We start from the raw sequence: 21,198 nt of genomic DNA on the forward strand, positions 1-21,198 counted from the left end.
CAGGACTATGGGACATCTGCCAAGGAAAGCTTTGTGTGTGGAGTGGTGCTAGCACATGGGAGAGGGGGTGTAACAGAGGCAGCAGAGCTGGGGAGGCAGGCCTACCTTCGCCCTTTGGAGCCCAGATGCTGCACAGTTTGACATTTTCCCTGCTTGGGTTTGGTTTGCTTTGAGCCAATCTTTGCCTGTGACATTCCCCACTACTCCCTTTTGGAATGGCAAGGTTGACTTTGTGCCATCATACATATTAAGTATGACTTGACTTTATAGGGGCTCTGTCTTAGTTTCTGCTTCTATGATAAAAATACCCTGACAAAAATAAGTTAAGTGACAAAGGGTTAGTTTTGGCCTGCTTTTCCACTCCATCATGGTGAAGAAGACCTAGCAGCAGGTGCATAGCCAGCTGTCGTGGTGCATTGGCAGTCTGGTAGCTACAAGTGGAACTAGGCTACAAACTTTCAGCGCCAGCTCTCAGTGACATGCTTCCTCCAGCAAGGTCACACACAGTAAGGGTTCCATAACTTTCCCACACAACACCCCCAGCCTGGGACCAAGTGTTCAAACATATGACCCAATGGGGGACACTTCAAATTCAAACCTCACCCCGTTTACAGTGCAGCCTGCTTTCAGTCTTAGAAGACACTTTGGACTTTTGAACAGAGTTGAGACTTTGAAGGCTTAAGAGCCTTTTAGAGATAGACTAAATGAGTTTTAAATGTGAAGTGACTTGGGGGCCAAGGGTCGAATGTTACTACTTAATGTGCTGTAATTTGGTGTCACATTGACAAAAGATGGAGTTGTGCTGGTCCATCTTCTTTGTCAGCCTGAATGGATTTAGAATCACTATTGCACTAGGTTTAACCAGGGGAACCCTGAAGAAGAATAGGAGGAAGAATTTTAGGAGCCAGAGGGGTGGAGGACACCAGGAGAACATAGCCCACAGAATCAACTAATCAGGGCTCACAGGGGCTCAGAGAGGCAACAAAGGCGATCCCTGTATGGCTCTGAGCTAGGGCCTCTGCATATACCTTACAGTTGCATTAGCTTGGTGTTCTTGTGTAACTGGTAGTGGTAGTGTCTTTGACTTTTTGGCCTGTGCTTGGTACCCTTTCCTCCTACTGGGTTTCTACATCTGGCCGTGACATGAGGGTTTGTGCCCAGTCTTACTGTATCCTGCTACGCCATGTTCAGTGGATATCCCTGGGAGGTCTCCTCCTCCTCCTCATCTTCTTCTTTTTCAGGGAAACAGGAGGAGCTGATCTGGGGGAGAGGGGAGGTTGGGAGGGAAGGGACTAGGACAAGTGAAGGGAGGGGAAACTGTAGTCGGGATACAATGTATGAGAGAATAAAAGTTAAATTAAAAAAAAAAAAGAATCGCTATTTCAGGCAACAAAGCGGGAAGGGTGGATATATCTAAGGCCTTTGACAAGAGATGTGAGCTACAGAATTCGGGATTTGCCCTGATGGGTTTTGGTCTTGCTGTGGTTCACTATTTCCTCACTATGTCCCCATTCCTTCTTTTTGGAATGGTGATGTATATTCTGTGTTGTTCTATATTGGAAGTATGAAATTCACTGTTTGTTTGTTTGTTTGTTAGTTAGTTAGTTAGTTAGTTTGTTTGTTTGTTTGTTTTACAGAGGGTTACAGTTAAGGGATTTCCGGGAGTCCCAAAAGAGACTTTCATTCTCTGTTGAGACTGTTACAGACTACAAGGGCTTTTGAAGTGGACTAAGTGCATTTGCATTATGATATGGCTACAAGCCTAAGGGGACCAAAAAAATGGAATATGGTACTTTGAATGAGGATGACCACCATAGATTCATGCTTTAATATGTGGTACCCTCACTGCCGGGTATGGTGGTATCTTTAATCTTAACACTTGAGAGGCAAAGGCAGGCAGATCTTTGTGAGTTTGAGGCCAGGTCTACAGATTAAGTTCCAGGACAACCAAGGCTGTTACAGAGAGAAACCAAAAAAGAAAGAGAGAGAAAGAAGGAAAGAAGAGAAAGAAAGGAAGTGAAAAAGAGAAAAAGAGAAAGGGGAGGGCATGGAGGGGCTTACAGCTGGGATACAAAATGAATAAGCTAATTACTATATTAAAAATAAAATTTTAATAAAAAAAGAAAGAGAAAGAAAGAAAAAGAAAGGAAGGAAGAAAAAGAAAAGAAAGAAAGTGAAAGAAAGAAAGAAAGAAAGAAAGAAAGAAAGAAAGAAAGAAAGAAAGAAAGAAAGAAAAGAATCCCCAGTTGATGGAATCGTTTGGGAAGGTTTAGGAGGTTTGTTCTTGTTGGAGGTGTGTTACTGTGGGAGGGCTTTGAGCTTTCAAAGATTCAAGCCATTCACACATACACACTCTTCCTCTCTCCCTCCCTTTCTCTCTCTCTTTCTCGCTCTGTGTAGAAGTAGGAAAGTGGATGACAAGGTGTGCCCACATTTAATGTAGATAAACCCATGAAAGGGAAGCAACAGACATGGCTTGAAGGAAGACTGTCTGCCTAGAATCCACCAGTGACAATGTCTCAATCTTGAGCACTTGCTCAGCATGCGCGGACAGTGGTTTGATTCCTAAAACAAAAGGAGGAGGCACTGAGAAGAGGCTCAACCTTAGCACACGTAGGAGAAAGAAGGGGTGAATATAGTCAATTTCCCGTGTGGGTAGAGGCCTGGACTAGTTGGTCACCATCTTTGATTCTGCACAGTAGGTGCTAAACTGGCAAGCGACTGTTCTACTGTTCTGATATGTCCCATAGTGTCTTCTTACATGGCTTTGGTAGCAAACGCTCTGTAGCTCTCTGTGCAGCTTCGGAGCCTTTGCACACCCTGTAGCCGACGTTGCGCATACTCCATCCCATTTGTCTGTAGAGATAGGACCGAGCCTGGTACCAGGCAGGCGCACTTAAATACTGAAAGATCGAATGAATGCACGATTGCCTTTGTCTATTGTGTAGACGGGAAGAAGCAGAGACACGCGGGACCCTCCCTATTCACTGCAGTCCACCCGTTGGAATCAAAGCATCTTTCTGGGAGGGAAGCTGGGCTGGGGGCTGCCCTCGGGGGGGGCCCTCGCTGACCTCCCAAAGAGCGCGCTTTCCTGGAAACAGAGCACAGTCCTCCAAACCCGGTCACCTGACTCTCCTGCCAGAGCTCCGCCGGGTCCACCCGTCTGCCCACCCGCGCAGCCCCCGTAATGGTTCAGCCCGACGTCATTTAGACCGAGGAAGGTTGGACCACTGCGCGCGCGGTAGGGGGAGTCCGAGGCGCGGCGGAGGGATCCCCCGGAGCGGACCGACGGGAGGCGCCCATTGGCCGCGAGTGCGGACGGCCGCCGCTGATTAGTCCTCTCGGGTCGCCGGCCCCGCCCAAGTCCCGGAGGCCGAGGGAGAAGCCGGGCGGAGTTTCCAGAGGACCGAGAGGGGCGCGCGGGGTGGCGGCGGCGCAGGTGAGTGTCCCCCGCCTGGTGTGGAGCCCGTGGCGGCGGGGTGGGGTTGGCCGCGTCGGGACCCCCAAATACGGACCGCTCCCCGCTGGCCGGGGCCTCCGGTCCGCCCCTGCTCTCTGCTCCCGGGACGCTCCCCGTTGGTGGTGGGTCCGTGTTCCCGACCCTTCCCAGGCCTCTGCCCAAAGCTGGCCAGCGGGGACACGAAGACCACTCAGGGTCGGATAACAATCACAGCTGCAGTGCTAGCTTGATGACTGCCCCCTCGCTAGCCCGGACCCAGCGCTTCCTCGTCCGATGTGCACAGCGTTGAATCAAAACACCCTCCTGGGAGGGGCTGTTAACTTCTTTTATAAGTGAGGCACCAGTTCCAGAGAGGTGGAGTGACTGACTCAAGGTCACACAGCCAGTAAGTGGCCGGTGGGAAGGAGGGGCTCGTACTCTTTGAGTCCAGAAACTAGTCCCAGAGATCAGGTGCTCCTAACCAGCCCCGGACTTATTGCCCACCCGTCCCTGAATTCACTTTGGAACTGCACCTGCTGGTTTTTGCTTTCCTCCTTGCGCCCACAGGCCACTAAACAGCTTCCAAGTTGCCCTCTGGTCCTTTCTCTGAGCAGGAGAGGCAAGGCCAAAACACGATGAGTCGTTTAATCCTGTTCCCTCTCCACCCACCCAGTCCACTCTGTGAAGAGAAATGACCGGGAGTGTAGAGACTGGGTGTCTGGGGAGCTGAGCTAAGGCGATCGGGCAAGCAGTGCATTCACGCCCCTCCGCCCCCGCCCCGGAAACACTGGAGAGCTGAAACCTTCAGGATCCGGTTTTTCAAGAATGAATCAGAGGCCTCCTGCCCTGCACCCCAAAGCAGTACGGTGCTGGGGCTTAGGAGAGAGGGACGGCTCGGGAGCAGGTGTGGTGTCTAAGCCAGGAGTTATCTGAGCCACAGGATAACTCTGCTTCCTGCTTCCCCCCACCCCCCACCCCTTAGCTTTTCTGTGACTGCCGGGTTGCTAACTTTCAGGCCCTTTTTGGGACGAGAGTACTGGACTCCGGAAATACATCCAACCCACTTCCCTTCAGCTCCTTGCTGAAAGACTGGAGGGGTGCTCACACTTAGATGTGTAGCAGTAGGGATTTGGCCCACAGTGGGTCCGGGATATATTCATTTTACAGTTCAGCTGCCGCTGCCTCTCCCCCCTCACCCCCACCCTGTGGAACCCTAGGCCTCACACATGCAAGGTAGGTGCCCCCCTGCTGAGCTACACCCCCATCACTTACAAATACAGAGCAGCCACTGTGCCAGGCACCGTATTTTGCTTGGAGGAAACTCCTCCAAATGCAGGATGGAATTTCCTGCATTCTGGTGGGGAACAGGCAACAAGTTAACATGAGCAGCCACGGTAGAGCTTTCTAAGTGCTGAGTGGCTTCTGAGAGAGCAGGGGGTTCTGGAACAATATGCCTTTTGCAGTCTGGAGATCACACACCAGGTAGAGCAAAGTGTAGAATAGCTGATACAGGGAATGAAGCTAGAGATGAATGAAGCTATAGGAGTTAGAGGTGCCTGATACACAGGACACATCTTTTATTTTTAATTTTTAAGGGTTCTTCCCTATACGGTGGGATCCCACTGTCAGATCGGACATAGATGAAGGATGCCATCTGGTTCGTGTTTTAAAGAGACATAGGGGCTCCAGAGACAGCTCAGAGAGCTGGGAGTTCGATGCCCAGCACCCAAGGGGTAGTTCACTACCATCTCTTAACTCTCACTTCCCTCTTCTGACCTCTGCAGGCACCAGGTACACAAGTGGTACACAGACAGACATGCAGCAAAGCCCTCAAAGACACTAAAAACAAACAAACAAACAAAAAACAGACACAAAGTTAAACAACAGCCGGTAGCTTAGAAGATGAGGTCTGTCGGTCAGGGCTGCAGATAACTAAGTTCGTAGGCCTGAGTCCTGTGAACCATGGGAGCTGCTCCACTGGGCTGGGGCAAGCCAGCTGCCTGGAAAAGTCTGGAGTAGGCATTGCCAGGCATAGGGCCTGGGGTGCTCCTGGGCCAGGGAAGGGGTGATGCAATGGTGGTGAAGGCTAGAACAGTCTTTAGGCATGGGTCGGCAGTGCAGCCCCTGCCTAGAATCCGTCAGTGAGGGTGGCATAGGGTGCGTGTGGCTCAGCAGTGGAGTGCCTTCCTAGCAGATAAACGTACTAGTGTCTGTTTCCTTTACTTGCAAATAACACTTCCTGAAGTGGTGAACTAAAGTACTGAACAGGTTGCATGTAGCACAGTTTTTAGAGTCCCTCCCGGAAGGGCCAGAATTCTGCCAAATTTTCAGATGGAAAACCGGAGCTTCATGAAGTTAAGCAACTTGGTTTTGTCTGTGCCACTGTTAAGTGGCAAGGGTAGGACTTGAAACCAGGCTGCCCCACTGTATCTCAGTGTCTGTAGTACTAACGTCTTAGTCACTCATTTTCCTCAAGACAAAACTGTAGGGTCCATGTAGACCATGGAGGTGGCTCACCAGGTAAATTGCTGTGCCAGCCGATTTTGACAGTCAGAGCCCACATGAAAATGCAAGGCACAGTGGTTTGCACTTGTTACCCCATTTCTGAGAGGACATAAATGGGCTCTTGGACAACCAGCCTAATTGGAAAGCGACAAAGTGGGCCTGGGGATATGGGCTATAACTTAGTGATAGACCCCTTGCCTGTCATATGCAAGGCCCTGAGTTCACTTCCCAGTACAGAAGGGGTGAGCACCCTGGAGAGGTGGCTCAGCAACGTGAAGGCGTGCTGCCATGCCTGTGACCTGAGTTTGGTCCGTGGGACCCACATGATAGAGGGAGAGAACTGACTCCCACCACCTCTGCAGGCTTACTGTGGGGACACACATGAACACAATAAAAAAAAGATTTGTTTTTTCCTTGAGACGGGCTCACGATGTAGTTCTGGTTGTCCTAGAACTTGCTGTGTTGAGCAGCCTAGCTTCTGCGTAATACTTTTTATTTTGTGTATGAGTGTGTTACCTGCATGCATGTCTGCACACAGAAGAGGGCATCATTCCCTCCCTGCAACTAGAGTTAGAGGCAGTTGTGAGCTGCCCTGTGGATGCTGGGAAGAGTAGGCAATGCGCTTAACCATTGAACCATCTTTCCAGTCCTCCTTGAGGACTGATACCCAAGGTTGACCTCTGAACTCCACACATACCCACACATCTTTGGCATGAATGAGCACAGTAGAGCTGGAGACATGGCTTGGCACTTAAGAATGCTTGCTGCTCTTCTGGAGGACCTGAGTTTGGTTCCCAGCACCCATGTTGGGCAGCTTACAACTGCTTATCGCTCCATATCTAGGGGATCCAGATGCGGGGAGTTCTGGCCTTTGCAGTCACCTGCACGCAGGCCTACACACCCACACAGAGACTCATACCTGTACACAAAACAAAATGCAGTCTTTTAGGAGGTGAGATGGCTCCATGGGTAAAGGCAGTTGCCACCAAACTTGATGGCCTGACCCCACTCAGGAAGGTTGTTCTCTGACTGACAAATATGTTGAAGCATGCACACCTACACACATGCACACAGAATAAGTAAATGTAAATAGAATATGTAAGTTAAAAAAATAAAAAAGACCGGGTGGGAGCGGAGCACTCCTCCAATCCCAGTACTCAGGAGGCAGAGGCAGGTGGACCTCAGTGAGTCCAATGCCAGCCAGGGCTACACAGACAAAAACTATAGGGAGGAGGGATTCACTAAATTTAGGCAACTTGATAAAAAGTGGATCAAGATCATTAAATATGTATAAAAAGGTGTTTGGCGCTATTGGTTAGCCCAGAGCGCAAAGGCAATCCTACAGCAAAAAGTCAGGTTGTGTCTCCCTGCCCAGGCGCTGTGCTGGGAACAGAATGAGGCTCATGAAGTGGCCTGGGGAAATGGCCAGTCCTGCCTTTCTTCCCCCAGCCACACAGGGCACTCCCGCATCCAACAGTGACTTATCTGTAACAACCGCTGTTACACAGGGTTAGACATTAGTGACACGCAGATCTCTCCCTGCAGCAGACAGTGGCATAAAATACCCAGCCTGGCTGGAGGGGCAAGGGGGCTCCTGGATGGCAGAGGGGGCGGCCAGTACAAAGACCCTGAGGCAGTTCTGGCCTACCTGTTTGAGCAGCATGGAGGAAGAGCGACTGCGGGAGTGTAGGCCACTGGGGCACAGAGGACAGTGGGATTCTTGGGGGAGGTCAGGGCACAGAATGAAGTGACATAACTGTGTTCATAAGGTCGTTCTGCTTCCTGTCTTGACAAGAAACTGGAGGGTAAAAGGAAGCCTGAAGACCCAGAGGGAACTTAGAGTGTAGGTGAGCAGGGAGGGGAGTGGAGATTTGGGTCAGTACAGGAATGCATGGCAGTTTGAGCACGGAACCCTCCGAGAAGATGTGATCTGGCCAGCTGGATTCCCTTGTACCTGGGATGGCCCCTCGGGGGTGAGAGTCTGCAGCGCACAGGAGGTTCCTAGCACATAGGATGTACTTTGATATGGAAGCTGAAGAAGAGGACCAGGAGTTTAAGGCAAGCCTGTGCTACTTACTTAGTGTGACCCTGCCTGAAAAGAGATGAATTTAGCCAGGTGTGCTCATGAGCACCTGTGTTCCCAGCTCTCCAGATAAGGCAAGCAGGTCACAAGTTCAAGGTCAACCTTGGCTATGTACCAAGTTTGAGGCCACCCTGGGCTACGTGAGCCCTGGTGAGGTAGGTGAAATGTGACTGAGGGTAGGTGTCAAGGCCAGGGAGCTTCCTTGGGAGATTGTAGATCAGGCACCCTTGAGGGAGCTGTGGCTTCTTTTGCTTTGGACAAGTGATTTGAATATGAAATCAAGGTCTGGGTGTGTGTGTGTGTTTACCTAGTGTGCAGGAGGCCTGGTCTCGTCCCATACTAGGAAAAGAAAGGCTCTGCCTTCTCTCCCCTCCCCGCCCTCCCTTCTTCCCTCTACTTCAACCATGCTATTCAGGCGATGTGAGTGTGAGTATGGTGGCATACGTCTGTAGTCTCAGCACTCAGAAGGCAGAGGCAGGTGGATCTCTGTGAGTTCAAGGCCAGCCTGGTCTACAGAGTGAGTCCAGGACAGCCAGGGCTACACAGAGAAACCCTGTCTTAAAAAACAAAACAAAACAATATAACCCCATAACTGTGAATAAAATAAGAGCGTGATTATAGTACATACCCTCCCTAAAAAAAGTTTGCAGGATAAAGGGAGAGAGAACAAAGACATAAAGAAAAGGGAGAAGAGCTGGAGAACTGCTCTTTTAACTGCTGTGACCGCCAGGGTTCTGATCCTGGTAGCAGTATGGTTGGGTTTTCTGGCTACTAGCCGTAGGGAAAAACAAACAGTCCTGGAGCCCTAGGATCAGAGAGAGTCCCTGCCTCAAAGGATAAAGAGGAGAGTGATAGAAGATGCCATGTGGCTCCCTTTGGCCTATGTGAGCAAATACTGCACACACATAGTAAAAATAAATAAATAAACATGGTAGCCCCAGACTTTATTGGCAGGGGTTGGGGGCGAGGTGACAGGATTTTTCTATGTAGCTCTAGTTAGCTTGAAATTCTAACAAGGCCAGGGTGGCCCTGAAGTCACAGAGATCTGTCTGCCTACCTTCCAAGTACTGAGGCTTGCCTTCACAAAAGTGTGCACACATGTGCACACATGTACAGTTTGATGGCTCAGCGTGAAGACACTGGCCAGCAAACCTGACCTGAGTTCTAATCCATAGTTCACATGGCAGAAGGAGAGAAGTGACTCCTGTAAGTTGTCCTTTGAGTGCCACTCGAACACAGTGGCCTGCCTGACAAGAGACAAAACAGACAAGAAAGAAAGAAAGAAAACAAGTACAGTCACATGCCACTTAATGGTGGATTATCATTACAGGATGTGGCCTTAAGGCAATGATTGCTAGGATCCCTCACAGCGATGGAAGCGTCTTGCTTTGTCTGTGTATTAGGAAGAGTTTTCTGAGTACAATGAAAGGGAGCAGCTACTCTCACCACCTGCAGCCTCTTTATTTTTATTCATACTTTTTGAGACAGGCGGGTCTCCCTCTGGAACCCAGAGTGGCCTGGAACTGCCTTCGTAGTTCAGGCTGTACTTGAGCTGCTCTCCTGCGTCGCCTCCTGGTGCTGGGGTTGCACATGTAAAGCCACTGTGCCTGCTGGAGTTAAAGATCGTCAGGGAGACTCATTGTGTATGTGGGCTCCACTGTTGGATAGACCGTTGCTGTGAGGCACGAGGCTCCATCAGGACAGCTTTTACTGCAGTGACAAACAATGCCCAAGTATCTGGCTGAATCCAACCACAGCTTCCATTTTGAAAAAGAGTTGTTTCTTCTTTTACCCCCCCACCCCCGTGTGTGTGCGTGTGTGTGTGTGTGTGTGTGTGTGTGTGTGCGCGCGCACGCGCGCGCGCAGGTACATGCATGCTCCAGAGCCTATGTGAAGGCTATGAGGACAACCTCAGCATCAGCCCTCACTTTTCACGTTGTTTGAGACATTTTTCTTGTTGATTCCATATACCAGACTAACTGGCCATAAACTTCTCCTGTCTGCACCTTGCTCTGTAAACATGCTGGGATCACCTCATCTAGTGCGGTGTCGTTCCGGGGGTTTGAGCTTAGGTCCTCCTGCTTACACTGAGCTTTCCCTACTAAGCCATTTCCCCAGCCCTTGTTTATTTTGTTTCTGAGACAGTAGTCACCTTGCAGTCCTGACGTCGAGCTTGTGGTAGTCCTACCTCAGTCTGAGTCCATGCTGCACCCTGTGCCTGCCTGGTGCTTTTGCTCTTCCTACACATCCACTGTACCTGGTCAGAGAACCTGTGTCTCTCTGTCTTACTGTCCTGCTGCTGTGAAAACTCAGCGTGACCAAGGCAACGTCCAAGAGCAAGCATTAGTTAAGGGCTTCCTCTCAGTCTCACAGGGCAAGTCCATGAATATCATGGTAGGGAGCATGGCAGCACGAAGGCAGGCGTGGTAATGGAGCAGCAGCTGAGAGCTTATGGTGTTTTCAGAGACAGACAGACACTGGGTGGGCCTGGCATGGGCTTTTGACATCTCAAAGCCCACCTTCTAATGACACATTTCTTCAAACAGTCTGTCATCGAGGAAGCAAACATTCAAATATATGAGCCCTTGGGGCTCGTCCTCACTAGAGCAGCACAGTTGCTGTCACTAAAGACCTGTGCAGCCTGATAATGTTCTTCCCACTGTGTCCATCGTCCTGGGCGCTGTCCAGGAACAGGAGCTCTGGAGAATTTTGTTCCAGTAATTAGATGTTTCTATGGGGATGTGTCACAAATTTCTTCCTGTTAGAACTCATTGGCAGAGCTGGTTATCTGCCTGTCCTATCCCAGGAGCCATGGCAGGGCCCTGCACTGTGTGCTTTGAGGAAGAGACTCTGGACCTGTTTCCCTGTGTGTGCATCACAGCTGTGCAAGTGCAGTTGTGTGTGGAGCCATTCCTCAGGAGCTGTCCGCTTTGGGGTGTATTTTTTTATTACACATGTGTATGTATGTATGTGTGTAGATTCATAAGCACAGTGCACAGGTAACGGTCAGACAACATTTACATGAGGAGGCTCTCTCTTACCATGTGGGGCCAGGGGATCAGACTCAGGTCTGCAGGCCTGATGGCAAGCGCCTGTACCCACCAAGCCATCTTACCAGTCACCTGCCTTGGCAGGGTTTCTCCGTGGCCTGGAACTCAGCAAGTAGGCTGGGCTGGCTTTGGGCCGGAGGGATCCTTCTCTCTCCAGCCCTAGGACTGCAAGGAAGCTGGGTGTGCTGGTATCCATCTGTTTTCCCAGCACTTGAGAAGCGGAGGCAGGAGGTCATGAGTTCTAGGCCAGCCTGCACTGCAGGATGAGAGTCTGTCTCAGAGAAATGAAAAATGAAGCCAAGGGCCAGTGCTTTACTTTCCCTTCCCTTACCGTGTAGGTAGCAGTGGTTAGAGCAGGATGCATTGAGGACTAAAGACGGAATGAGAATTGGGTGAGCTCACAGCAGTGTGCAGTTGTAATGGGTGTCCACTCATGATTATTCCTCTGCAGTGTGAGGCTTCATTCAGGCGTGGGGTGAGACCTGGGCTTTATTAGCTTGTGACCCACCACTGAATTGCTCCTAGTCAGTTCTGGGGACCCAGATTGAATCCATTTTACTTGGAAAACATCCAGGCAAGGCAGATGTGCTGGTAATCCCAGCCACTCTGGAGACTGAGGCAGGAGGATTACAAGTTCAAGGACAGCCTGCATAACTAACAACTGTGTCAATATAAAAAGTAAGAAGCAGTGTAGGCATGTAGCTTGGGAACACGTGTGCAAGGCCAAAATCAAACCCCAGGAGGGAGGCAGGCTGGCTGGCTGATTCAGGGAGAGCCTTGCACCTATGCTGAACAGAGAAAGAACTTTTTGTTATTGCTCTTTAAAATAATTTGGCAGAACAAGAGTGTTCATAGATTTAAATGGGTGGAGCTGACTCCAGTATATGAGAGGGGCTGTGGCTCTGGCTGAGCACTAGCCAAGCATGGGGAAAAGAGTAAGGCCCTCAGCAGAGCGCACACACAACACATTATGTGGTGGAGATGGTCTGGCACACCGTGCTTAGGAGCCTGAATCACATCCTCAGGCTCCTATGCTCAGTGGTAAAATGCTTTCCCAGCCTGTACCAGGCCCCTTGGTTAAGGACCCCCGCTTTGCAAAACATAACCATTTTGGTACCATGTAGTGGTGACGGGTGACACCCAAGGCTTTTGTCACTCAGAGCATGAAGACCAATTCCCTTTCTACAGGTCTCCTGGCCAAGTCCCCATTTCTGGCTGCTCATGCCACTGGGACTGGGGCGGCGGAAGAAAGCACCACCTCTGGTGGAAAATGAGGAAGCGGAGCCAAGCCGGAGCGGGCTGGGAGTCGGGGAGCCTGGGCCCCTGGGTGGAAGCGGAGCAGGGGAATCCCAGATGGGCTTGCCCCCACCTCCTGCTGCTCTCCGGCCTCGCCTGGTGTTCCACACCCAGTTGGCACACGGCAGTCCCACAGGCCGCATCGAGGGCTTCACCAATGTCAAGGAGCTGTATGGCAAGATCGCGGAGGCTTTCAGACTACCAGCTGCAGAGGTACCTGTGAGACCAGGGTCCCCTAAGAGCAAGCCACAGGCCTGGGCATGTGTTCTTGAAGCTGGGGCTCATACTCCTGGTTGGCCAGCAGCCCCTGAATCTAGAAGGTGTGTCTGTAGCACCATACTGGGTTCCCTTCGGGTCTGAAGTAGCCTGCCTGCAGCCCAGTAGGTGGAAGATATACAGCCAGAGGCGGTAGCTGGGTTTCTGTAAGGCATTGGGAGGCCTGTGCCCCCAAACACTGTTGAGGCTGGAGTCAGGAGCAGCTTCTATTTCTTCATGATGCACTGGAGGCTCCATAGAAGCAGGGAGGCCACAGGGAGGGCAACAGTGGAGCTGGGCATCAGGTGGAGGCAGGTAGTGAGGCTAGCTGGAGGTCCAGACCCCTTCACTCCTCCACATTTATGGGGTGTTCACTGGACATCAGACCAGCACTGAGTTCTTACCAGACAGAAATCCCGCTTGTAGCATTTGATGTAGTGTTGTGCCTTGCCTTGGCTCTGGTTTCACCAATCCATGGGATATGGGTGTTTTGTGACCTCCTAAATGTTAGTAAAGGGGCCCCAGGGAGGAGGGAGTGAGCATCTTGCCCAACCTCTGCAGGTGATGTTCTGCACCCTCAACACCCATAAAGTGGATATGGACAAACTCCTGGGGGGCCAGATCGGGCTGGAGGACTTCATCTTTGCCCACGTCAAGGGGCAGCGCAAAGAGGTGGAAGTATTCAAGTCCGAAGACGCTCTGGGGCTCACCATCACCGACAACGGGGCCGGCTATGCCTTCATTAAGGTGCCAGGGTGGGTGGCACACCCTTAGTCAGTGGCCAGGGTCTATAATGGGACCTAGAGTGCAGCTTCCAGGGCTGATGCCTGCCCCTCCACAGCGCATCAAGGAAGGCAGCGTGATTGACCACATCCAGCTCATCAGCGTGGGTGACATGATTGAAGCCATCAACGGGCAGAGCCTGCTGGGCTGTCGACATTACGAGGTCGCCAGGCTCCTCAAAGAGCTGCCCCGAGGCCGCACCTTCACCCTCAAACTCACAGAGCCCCGAAAAGCCTTTGGTAAGTAGTTCTTGCAATCTGGGCCACCCACTGGGATGACCTTGAATTCTTGAGAAATACAGGCTGCAGTACTGGGAACCACCAGCAGGTGGCACCCAAGCCTGCTAAGCAAAGTGAGGACAGCCCCACCCTACCCTGGAACCGAGGGCTGGCTGACAGCCCAGCTTGAAGGAAGTTGCCCCCACACCCAACTTCCAGGAGCCATTAGCTTAGCCAAGTGCCCCCAACCCTGGCCAGCCCCTCAGCCTGGAGAAGTGAGGCTTGGCTGAACTGTACAACTCCGGTGCCCTACCCCCATCACTCCCTGGCTTCACTAACTCTCAGGAATGGGCCTGAGGCACCCCTGGTATGAGTAGAAAGGACTGACCTGGGCCCCAGCAGTTATAGCCGCCCCTTCAAGTAGAAGCTACCCTCATTTTCTTCCCCAGCTTCTTTTATGCCTGACCCCCAGCTGTCTGTCTCTATCTATGCAAAATCCTGCCCTCCTAGAACCCAGCCACTATCCCAGGCACCTGTAGAACCTGGAGGTAGTGAGATGGCTCTGTCCGGCTAGGTGCCTGGGTACTGTATTTACTGTATGCTAAAATGTGCCTTTACCTCCCACAGATATGATCAGCCAGCGCTCAGCAGGTGGCCACCCTGGCTCAGGCTCACAACTGGGCACTGGCCGAGGGACCCTTCGGCTCCGATCCCGGGGCCCTGCCACAGTGGAGGATCTGGTGAGTGAGCCACCTTGGGCCAGTGTCAGTCTCCTGATTACCTGAGGGACTGTGGATACCTTTGCTTAAATCTACCTTCTCCCAGCTTTGGGACCTTCCTTGGGCAACTGAGCCTTGGTTTTCCTGCCTGTAAAATAGGAGTCATAGTACCTTCCAGTCAGAGTGGACTGTGGTGAGACAGATGAGAGCACAGCCAGGCATGTACTTTTAGGCAGGAGGATTTCACGTTCAAGCAGCTGAAGCCAGAAAGAAAACCTGTGACCAGCAGCCCAGCATGAGCATGCACCTGTGGTCCTAGCCACCTGGGGGCTGAGGTAGGGTTTAGTGTTCACAGCCGGAGACAGGTCTGCATTATAGAGCAATGTGGCCCTTTCAGAGAGAGGACCCAGGTTCAGTTCCAAGTACCCATATTAGGTGGCTTAAAACCATCTGTTAACTCCAGTTCCAGGGGTCCGGTGTCTTCTTCTTATCTCTACAGGTACCAGGCACACACGTAATCCACAAACATATGTGCAGGCAAAACACTCCTACACGTAAAATAAATAAATGTTGAAAAACGCAGTACCTCTGGGTATTGGTAGAGCTGTTGGCCAGCAGAGCCCCTGGGTGCTGCCCCCAGCACTCAGGCACTCAGTGTGTACAACAGCAGTTCTGTTGACTTTATCGTGCTGTCTTGTCCCCATCCTCCAGCCATCGGCTTTTGAGGAAAAGGCCATTGAGAAGGTGGACGACCTGCTGGAGAGCTACATGGGGATCAGAGACACAGAACTGGGTGAGTGTGGGCACCTGTGCTTGGATGATAGGAGCAGGCTGACTTGAGCCTGTACCTCTCTGTCCTTCATGTCATCGGTGCCTCCATCTTTCTCTTCCCTGACAGCTGCCACCATGGTGGAGCTGGGAAAAGACAAACGGAACCCAGACGAACTGGCAGAGGCCCTGGATGAACGGCTTGGTGACTTTGCATTCCCGGATGAATTCGTCTTTGATGTCTGGGGAGCCATCGGGGATGCCAAGGTTGGCCGCTACTAAGACTGGAACTGAACCTGGACCTTGAGATAGCCTGGGCTTGGCCTGGCTGAGGCTTCCAGAAGGGGTGCCACAGCCAAGACCTGAGTATCCAGCTTAGGCACTAACTCAGCAGCCTGGGGATGGCATGGGGTGGAAGTGGCCTGTGGTCCTGGCCCCACTCCAATCAGTGCCACTACGGTGCCCAGCCTGGTTGGGGTCCCCGGCAAACCCCTGCCAGCTTCCCCACCTACCTCAATAGAGTAAGTGCATGGGAGGGACCAACACTCCGGGTAGCCACCTCTGTCCCCAGCACTTTCCACCATCAGCTGGCAAAACTGCCCCTTCTGTCTCCCTGGCCTCAGTTCTCTTCTGTATCAGTTCTCTCATGTATCCTCCATGCTTTTCTTTTTTGCTTTGTTTTTTTCAAGACAGAGTCATTCTGATGCTCCAGCTGTCCTGGAACTCACTGTGTAGACCAGGCTGGCCTTGAACGCACAGAGATCCACCAGCCTCTACCTTCCCAATGCTGGGATTAAAGGTGTGCTCCACCACTCCTGGCTCTCCCTACTTCCTTGACACCAGAAATGCAGAAATGCACAACACCCCTTAGTAAAGGCAGTAGTACCTTCCCCTTTGGCATATCCCACCAGAGAGGAGTTGAATTTGTTAGCTCCCATTGGAGTGGACACTGGCTGTGAACCCTCGTTCCTCGTCATCTCCCTTAGACAAGCAAGAGGGAGGGTGAGCAAGGCAGTGGGCTTTCGTATCCACACAGACTCTTGGAGATTCTACTCCGGGAGCTGTTTGGCCTTGGGGTTGGAGGGGTGGCCGGGGAAAGAATGCAGCAGCTGAAATCTATCTCCTGGATTCCAAATTGAATTAGGAGTTGGCTGACTCGCTGCCCCCTCCCCCTGGCTGTAGGCCATCAAGCTTCCAGGCAATGGTGGAGTTTCTGGCTTACTTTGAGGTTCAGACCTGGTTCCCCATTCACAAGGCCTCCCATGCCCCTCTTGTACACCTAACTACTCCTCTGTGGGCAGCAATGCCTGGTGCCCTGTTGCAGCACGCTGGTTGAAGCTGCTTGTACACAGGGCACAGGCATCATGGCACAGTGCTCCACAGGGATATAAACCTGCCAAGCTTGTTTTGACAGTCCACTTTGTCCCAGGATTTAGGGAGATCAAGGAAAGGGTGGGGTGGGACCCTGGCCAGACCTGGGGAGAAGGGAGGCCATTGGAACAAGGGGAGCCTGGCCAGAGGTCCCTCTCCAGCGCCCAGGAGGAATGTTTGGGGGTGAGCCCTGCGGAGATGCTGCAGAAAGGCTGAGTGGGCTGGCTCTCTGGTTCCAGGCAGGAGATAAGAATCTGGATACGGGATATTTGCATGCACAAGCCCTACAGACATCCACTGTCAGGGTGACTTGCCAGCCCTGATGGCTATGCCCGTTTTTTAGTGCTGATAGTGGAACCCATGGCATCACACGTGCTAGGAATGCACTCTGTCACTGAGCTCGGCCCCAAGTCCTACATTGGGGTCTTGCACACCTAATGGAAGCAGCTGGGAATGTGTGGCTTTGCTGGGTGGAACTGTGTAAGTGGATGGTTGGGAACTGAGCAGAACCAGGGCTGTGACTATTGTAAGCCTGGGGTCCCTGAGTTTCAGGGAGCTGTGTCCAATGCGTGCATGGCTCTCAGCTGTATTCTTGTTTGGGGATCAGGATAAACAGTCAGGCCTTAGAGTGTCTGAGATGTGATTGTGTGGCTCAGGTGGGACAAGGTCTGGGTGTCCATGGGCATTGGTTTGGGGGAACTATCATCAGGAGGCGTGCCCTGGGACTGGGAACAGACTTACAGTGCCAGTGAGATTTATACCTGGTGCTAAGGTGTGGGTGAGCATCAATTTCAAGGGGCCTGGATTTGGAGGGAGTAGACAGTACAGTCAGCATTGATGGGTACTATCCAGTGTTTACTTGTTATCATAACTGCTCTGACAGTGTCTGCATGTGCCCCTTTTCAACACACAGGGTGCAACATTAGACTCGTGCCCTACAGATTGCTTACCCCACCTGAAGACAGGATGCAGATGCTACCCTAACCCCCTGAGCTATTCAGCCACCTCCCTTTCTCCTAGGATGACTGACTCCTTGTTGCCCTAGTCTAGGCTTCCCACCTCCACCCCAATGTGACAGTCACAAAGGTTTGAGGGTGGGCAGCATTGCTGGCTCCCATCACACCCAGGCAGCTCCCAAACCCTTAAGCCCAATGAGGACAGCCCCCACCCCCCCTCACGGGAGTGGGTAGCCCTCCCAGCCTGCCCCAGGCGATGCTCACATTTTCCAGTGTTTAGATTTTATCCGCTTTATTAATGAGGCAGGCAAGAGGCCCGGGTGAGGGGGGGGGGTTGCTCCTGCCCCGCTGAGAGGAGGGGGTCACAAGAGACCAGACCAATTCAGAGAACCTCAGTCCTTGGTGGGAAGGAGCTGGGCTTAGTTGCCCTGATCATTACCGGCAGCAGAGATTTTGCCCACTTCAGGCTTCCATCCCCAGAGGGCAGGCATGCGTGGGGTGGAGCAGCCCCTGGAGGCCAGTGGGGTGCGGGTGGAGGCGGCACGGAACCGAGGAGCCGCCCCAGGAAGAGGGAGCGGCCTGCCGGGAGCCAGGGAGTAGCTGGAGCGGGCAGCAGGAGCCAAGTTCCGGGCCATGGGGACCCTCATCCTGAGCAGCCCTGGGTAAGAAGCTGGGACTCTTCAGGGGGGCTACAGCCATCCTGCTCTCCTTCATGGCTCTCAGCCCTAGGCTTTCTATCCTTTACATCTGCTTTAGCCCTCTCAACTGGAGAATGAACGGCAAGGGCAGACAGGTTCAGACAGGGGCATGGGATGGGCATCTGAATGAGGCAGTTCCAGACTGATGAGAGATCGCCATCGAGACAGAGATGGGACTCCAGGAAAGAAGTGGGCCCACGGGGTCTGAGAGCACCAGAGAGATGAGAGATGGGTCTATTACAGCAAAGGTCTGTGGGGAGATGAGATGCGGCTACAGGGCACAGAGGCCCTGTGGCACAAGAATGGGTCTGTAGGTATGGAGAAGAGCTGTTGGGGAAGAGGTGAAACCAGCTCGAGTGGGTCTCTGGAGACGGACATGGCCATTGGAAAAGATGAGCTAATGTATTTGAGATAGTGGGACTTGGACATCAAAGATAGGATTAAAAGGTGACCAAAGCTGGTCATGGTGGTGTGAGCCTTTAATCCCAGGACACGGGAGGCATAGGCAGGTGGAGCTTAAAGCTATCCTGGTCTACACAGCCAGTTCCAGGACCAGCCAAGGAGATTTCCAAAAAGAATGACGGCGGGCAAACGCGGTGAAGGTTGGAATTGGGATCAGAAGTGGGTCAGGGTCCATGGACCAGGAATCTGATGTGCTAGAGGGTGGGGTAGGGATGAGGACAAATACTAGGGACCTGTGCCAGGTCAAATCCCCCCCAGCAGCCAGGTGATGTGAGGGCAGAGTGAAGCCAGGAGCAACAGATGGGTGCCAGTGACTGAAGTAGGATTTTTAAAAAGAGCAGCCAGGGTCGTGTAGAAGTGCCCTGGGCACAGAAGGGTGGGACCCTAGCTTCACTGTGCCCTCCTCTTATCTACGCAGCCCTCTTGGCCACTGATATGAGCCCCTGCGGGCTTAACCTGAGCCTAGTGGATGAGGCGACGTGTGCAACACCCAGAGTCCCCAACACATCTGTGGTGCTGCCAGCAGGCGATTCTGGCACATCACCAGCACTGCCCATCTTCTCCATGACACTGGGTGCTGTGTCCAACGTGCTGGCACTGGCGCTGCTGGCCCAGGTTGCAGGCCGTCTGCGGCGCCGCCGCTCGGCTGCCACCTTCCTATTGTTCGTTGCCAGCCTGCTGGCCATCGACCTGGCAGGCCATGTGATCCCGGGTGCCCTGGTGCTTCGCCTGTATGCTGCAGGACGTGCGCCTGCTGGCGGGGCCTGTCATTTCCTGGGCGGCTGCATGGTCTTCTTTGGCCTGTGCCCACTTTTGCTTGGCTGTGGTATGGCTGTGGAGCGCTGCGTGGGCGTCACGCAGCCGCTACTCCACGCGGCGCGTGTGTCGGTTGCCCGTGCACGCCTGGCGTTAGCCATGCTGGCCGCCATGGCTTTGGCAGTGGCGCTGCTGCCGCTAGCACACGTGGGTCGCTACGAGCTACAGTACCCTGGCACCTGGTGTTTCATTAGCCTTGGGCCTCGTGGAGGTTGGCGCCAGGCGCTGCTTGCCGGCCTCTTCGCTGGTCTTGGCCTGGCCGCACTCCTTGCCGCACTCGTGTGCAATACGCTCAGCGGCCTGGCGCTCCTGCGTGCCCGCTGGAGGCGTAGCCGTTCTCGACGTTTCCGAGAGACCACCGGTCCGGATGATCGCCGGCGCTGGGGCTCACGTGGACCCCGCTTGGCCTCCGCCTCGTCTGCCTCATCCATTGCTTCAGCCTCCGCCACCCTCCGCAGCTCTCGGGGCGGTGGCTCGGCGAGGAGAGTTCACGCGCACGACGTGGAAATGGTGGGCCAGCTCGTGGGCATCATGGTGGTGTCGTGCATCTGCTGGAGCCCCCTGCTGGTGAGGGGCGCAGTCGCTCCTCAAGCCGCCCTCCTTCCTGTCCCCTCCTGGGCTCCGCCCCACTTAAGACCCAGCCTGCAGACAAAGACAACTCCTCTGCTGTCCCTGGCCCTTACCTCCACCCTCTTTGAGATCTCTGTAATGACTCCTACCTACTCAAGCCTCTCCAGTCCACTTTCCACCCTCCTCTGCTTCATTTATTCACAGTCTTTTTCCCCAGCCTTTTGACGTTTCTTGTGTGTTTGGATACTGGGTCCTGTCTAGCCAGACTCCACACTCACTGATGACCTTTACTTAATCACTCTCCTTCCCGCACTCTCCTTCCCGTATTTGTCCTGCTTGGCCCTCCCCCACATCCTAACCTTTCACCCCACCCTTCTCTCCCACCCGCTCCACTTCTCACACCTGCTTTTCTCGCAGGTGTTGGTGGTGTTGGCCGTCGGGGGCTGGAACTCTAGCTCCCTGCAGCGGCCGCTCTTTCTGGCTGTGCGCCTCGCGTCGTGGAACCAGATCCTGGACCCTTGGGTGTACATCCTGCTGCGCCAGGCCATGCTGCGCCAACTGCTTCGCCTCCTACCCATGAGGGCCGGTGCCAAGGGTGGCTCAACGGAGCTGGGCTTAACCAAGAGTGCTTGGGAGGCCAGTTCACTGCGTAGTTCCCGGCACAGTGCCTTTAGCCATCTCTGAATGTGCCCAGAAGCTAAGCCAGACCTCTCTGGGCAGGGCTCAAGGGCATACAGTTTCAAATACAGTGTGCCCAGGGCGATGTGTCCTGGAGGGCAGCAACACTGTGGCAGCACAGGGACCAACCACCCTGGGACGAGTGTAATTCTAATGCTGGCCACGAGATGGCGCAGATACATGGGATGCTCCAAATATCAGAGGTGGGCTCCCCAGTCCTGCCCCAATAAGTCTGCCCCCTTAGCTTGGGGCTCCCTGCAAGCAGAGTGAGGTCCTGGATTCACTTTCCCGTCTCTGCCGCCACCACAACAGACTCTTGCAACCATTCTGCTCATTTTGCTCCCTAGCTAGCCCAAGAATCTCAACACCCTGTACCCGTAACAGCCCTAAAAACCCAACGCTCCCCAACACAGTCCTGAGCCCAGTCCTCGCTCCCCACTACTGCAAGTTCCCATGTTAACCTTTCAAATAAGCCCCATCACAGTCCTGCCCCAATAAGTCTGCCTGCCTCTGTCACCTACTCCAAGCACG

At 53.1% G+C, this 21,198-nt stretch overlaps 2 protein-coding genes across 4 annotated transcripts; both read left to right on the forward strand.

Annotated features, from left to right (window-relative positions):
* The first annotated feature begins 3,360 nt into the window (after positions 1–3,360).
* Positions 3,361–15,928, forward strand: Gipc1 (GIPC PDZ domain containing family member 1). 3 transcript variants are annotated; one of them, XM_055621295.1, is made up of 8 exons: positions 3,361–3,439; positions 12,266–12,586; positions 13,190–13,375; positions 13,470–13,650; positions 14,257–14,369; positions 15,060–15,141; positions 15,247–15,383; positions 15,806–15,928. In XM_055621295.1, the coding sequence occupies exons 2-8, from the start codon at positions 12,299–12,301 to the stop codon at positions 15,818–15,820; spliced, it is 1,002 nt and encodes a 333-aa protein (XP_055477270.1). In that variant the 5' UTR covers positions 3,361–3,439; positions 12,266–12,298; the 3' UTR covers positions 15,821–15,928. The 3 variants fall into 3 exon arrangements, with proteins under 3 accessions (XP_055477270.1, XP_055477268.1, XP_055477269.1); XM_055621293.1 differs by having other exon boundaries at positions 15,810–15,928; XM_055621294.1 differs by lacking the exon at positions 3,361–3,439 and adding an exon at positions 3,459–3,845 and having other exon boundaries at positions 15,810–15,928.
* Positions 15,929–19,038: 3,110 nt separating this feature from the next.
* Ptger1 (prostaglandin E receptor 1) lies at positions 19,039–20,673 on the forward strand. The gene is made up of 2 exons (XM_055621306.1): positions 19,039–19,986; positions 20,407–20,673. The coding sequence occupies exons 1-2, from the start codon at positions 19,039–19,041 to the stop codon at positions 20,671–20,673; spliced, it is 1,215 nt and encodes a 404-aa protein (XP_055477281.1).
* The last annotated feature ends 525 nt before the right edge of the window (positions 20,674–21,198 follow it).

Source organism: Psammomys obesus, unplaced genomic scaffold (assembly GCF_907164565.1).
Source record: "Psammomys obesus unplaced genomic scaffold, mPsaObe1.curated_primary_1811, whole genome shotgun sequence".
NCBI classification, from domain to species: domain Eukaryota; kingdom Metazoa; phylum Chordata; class Mammalia; order Rodentia; family Muridae; genus Psammomys; species Psammomys obesus.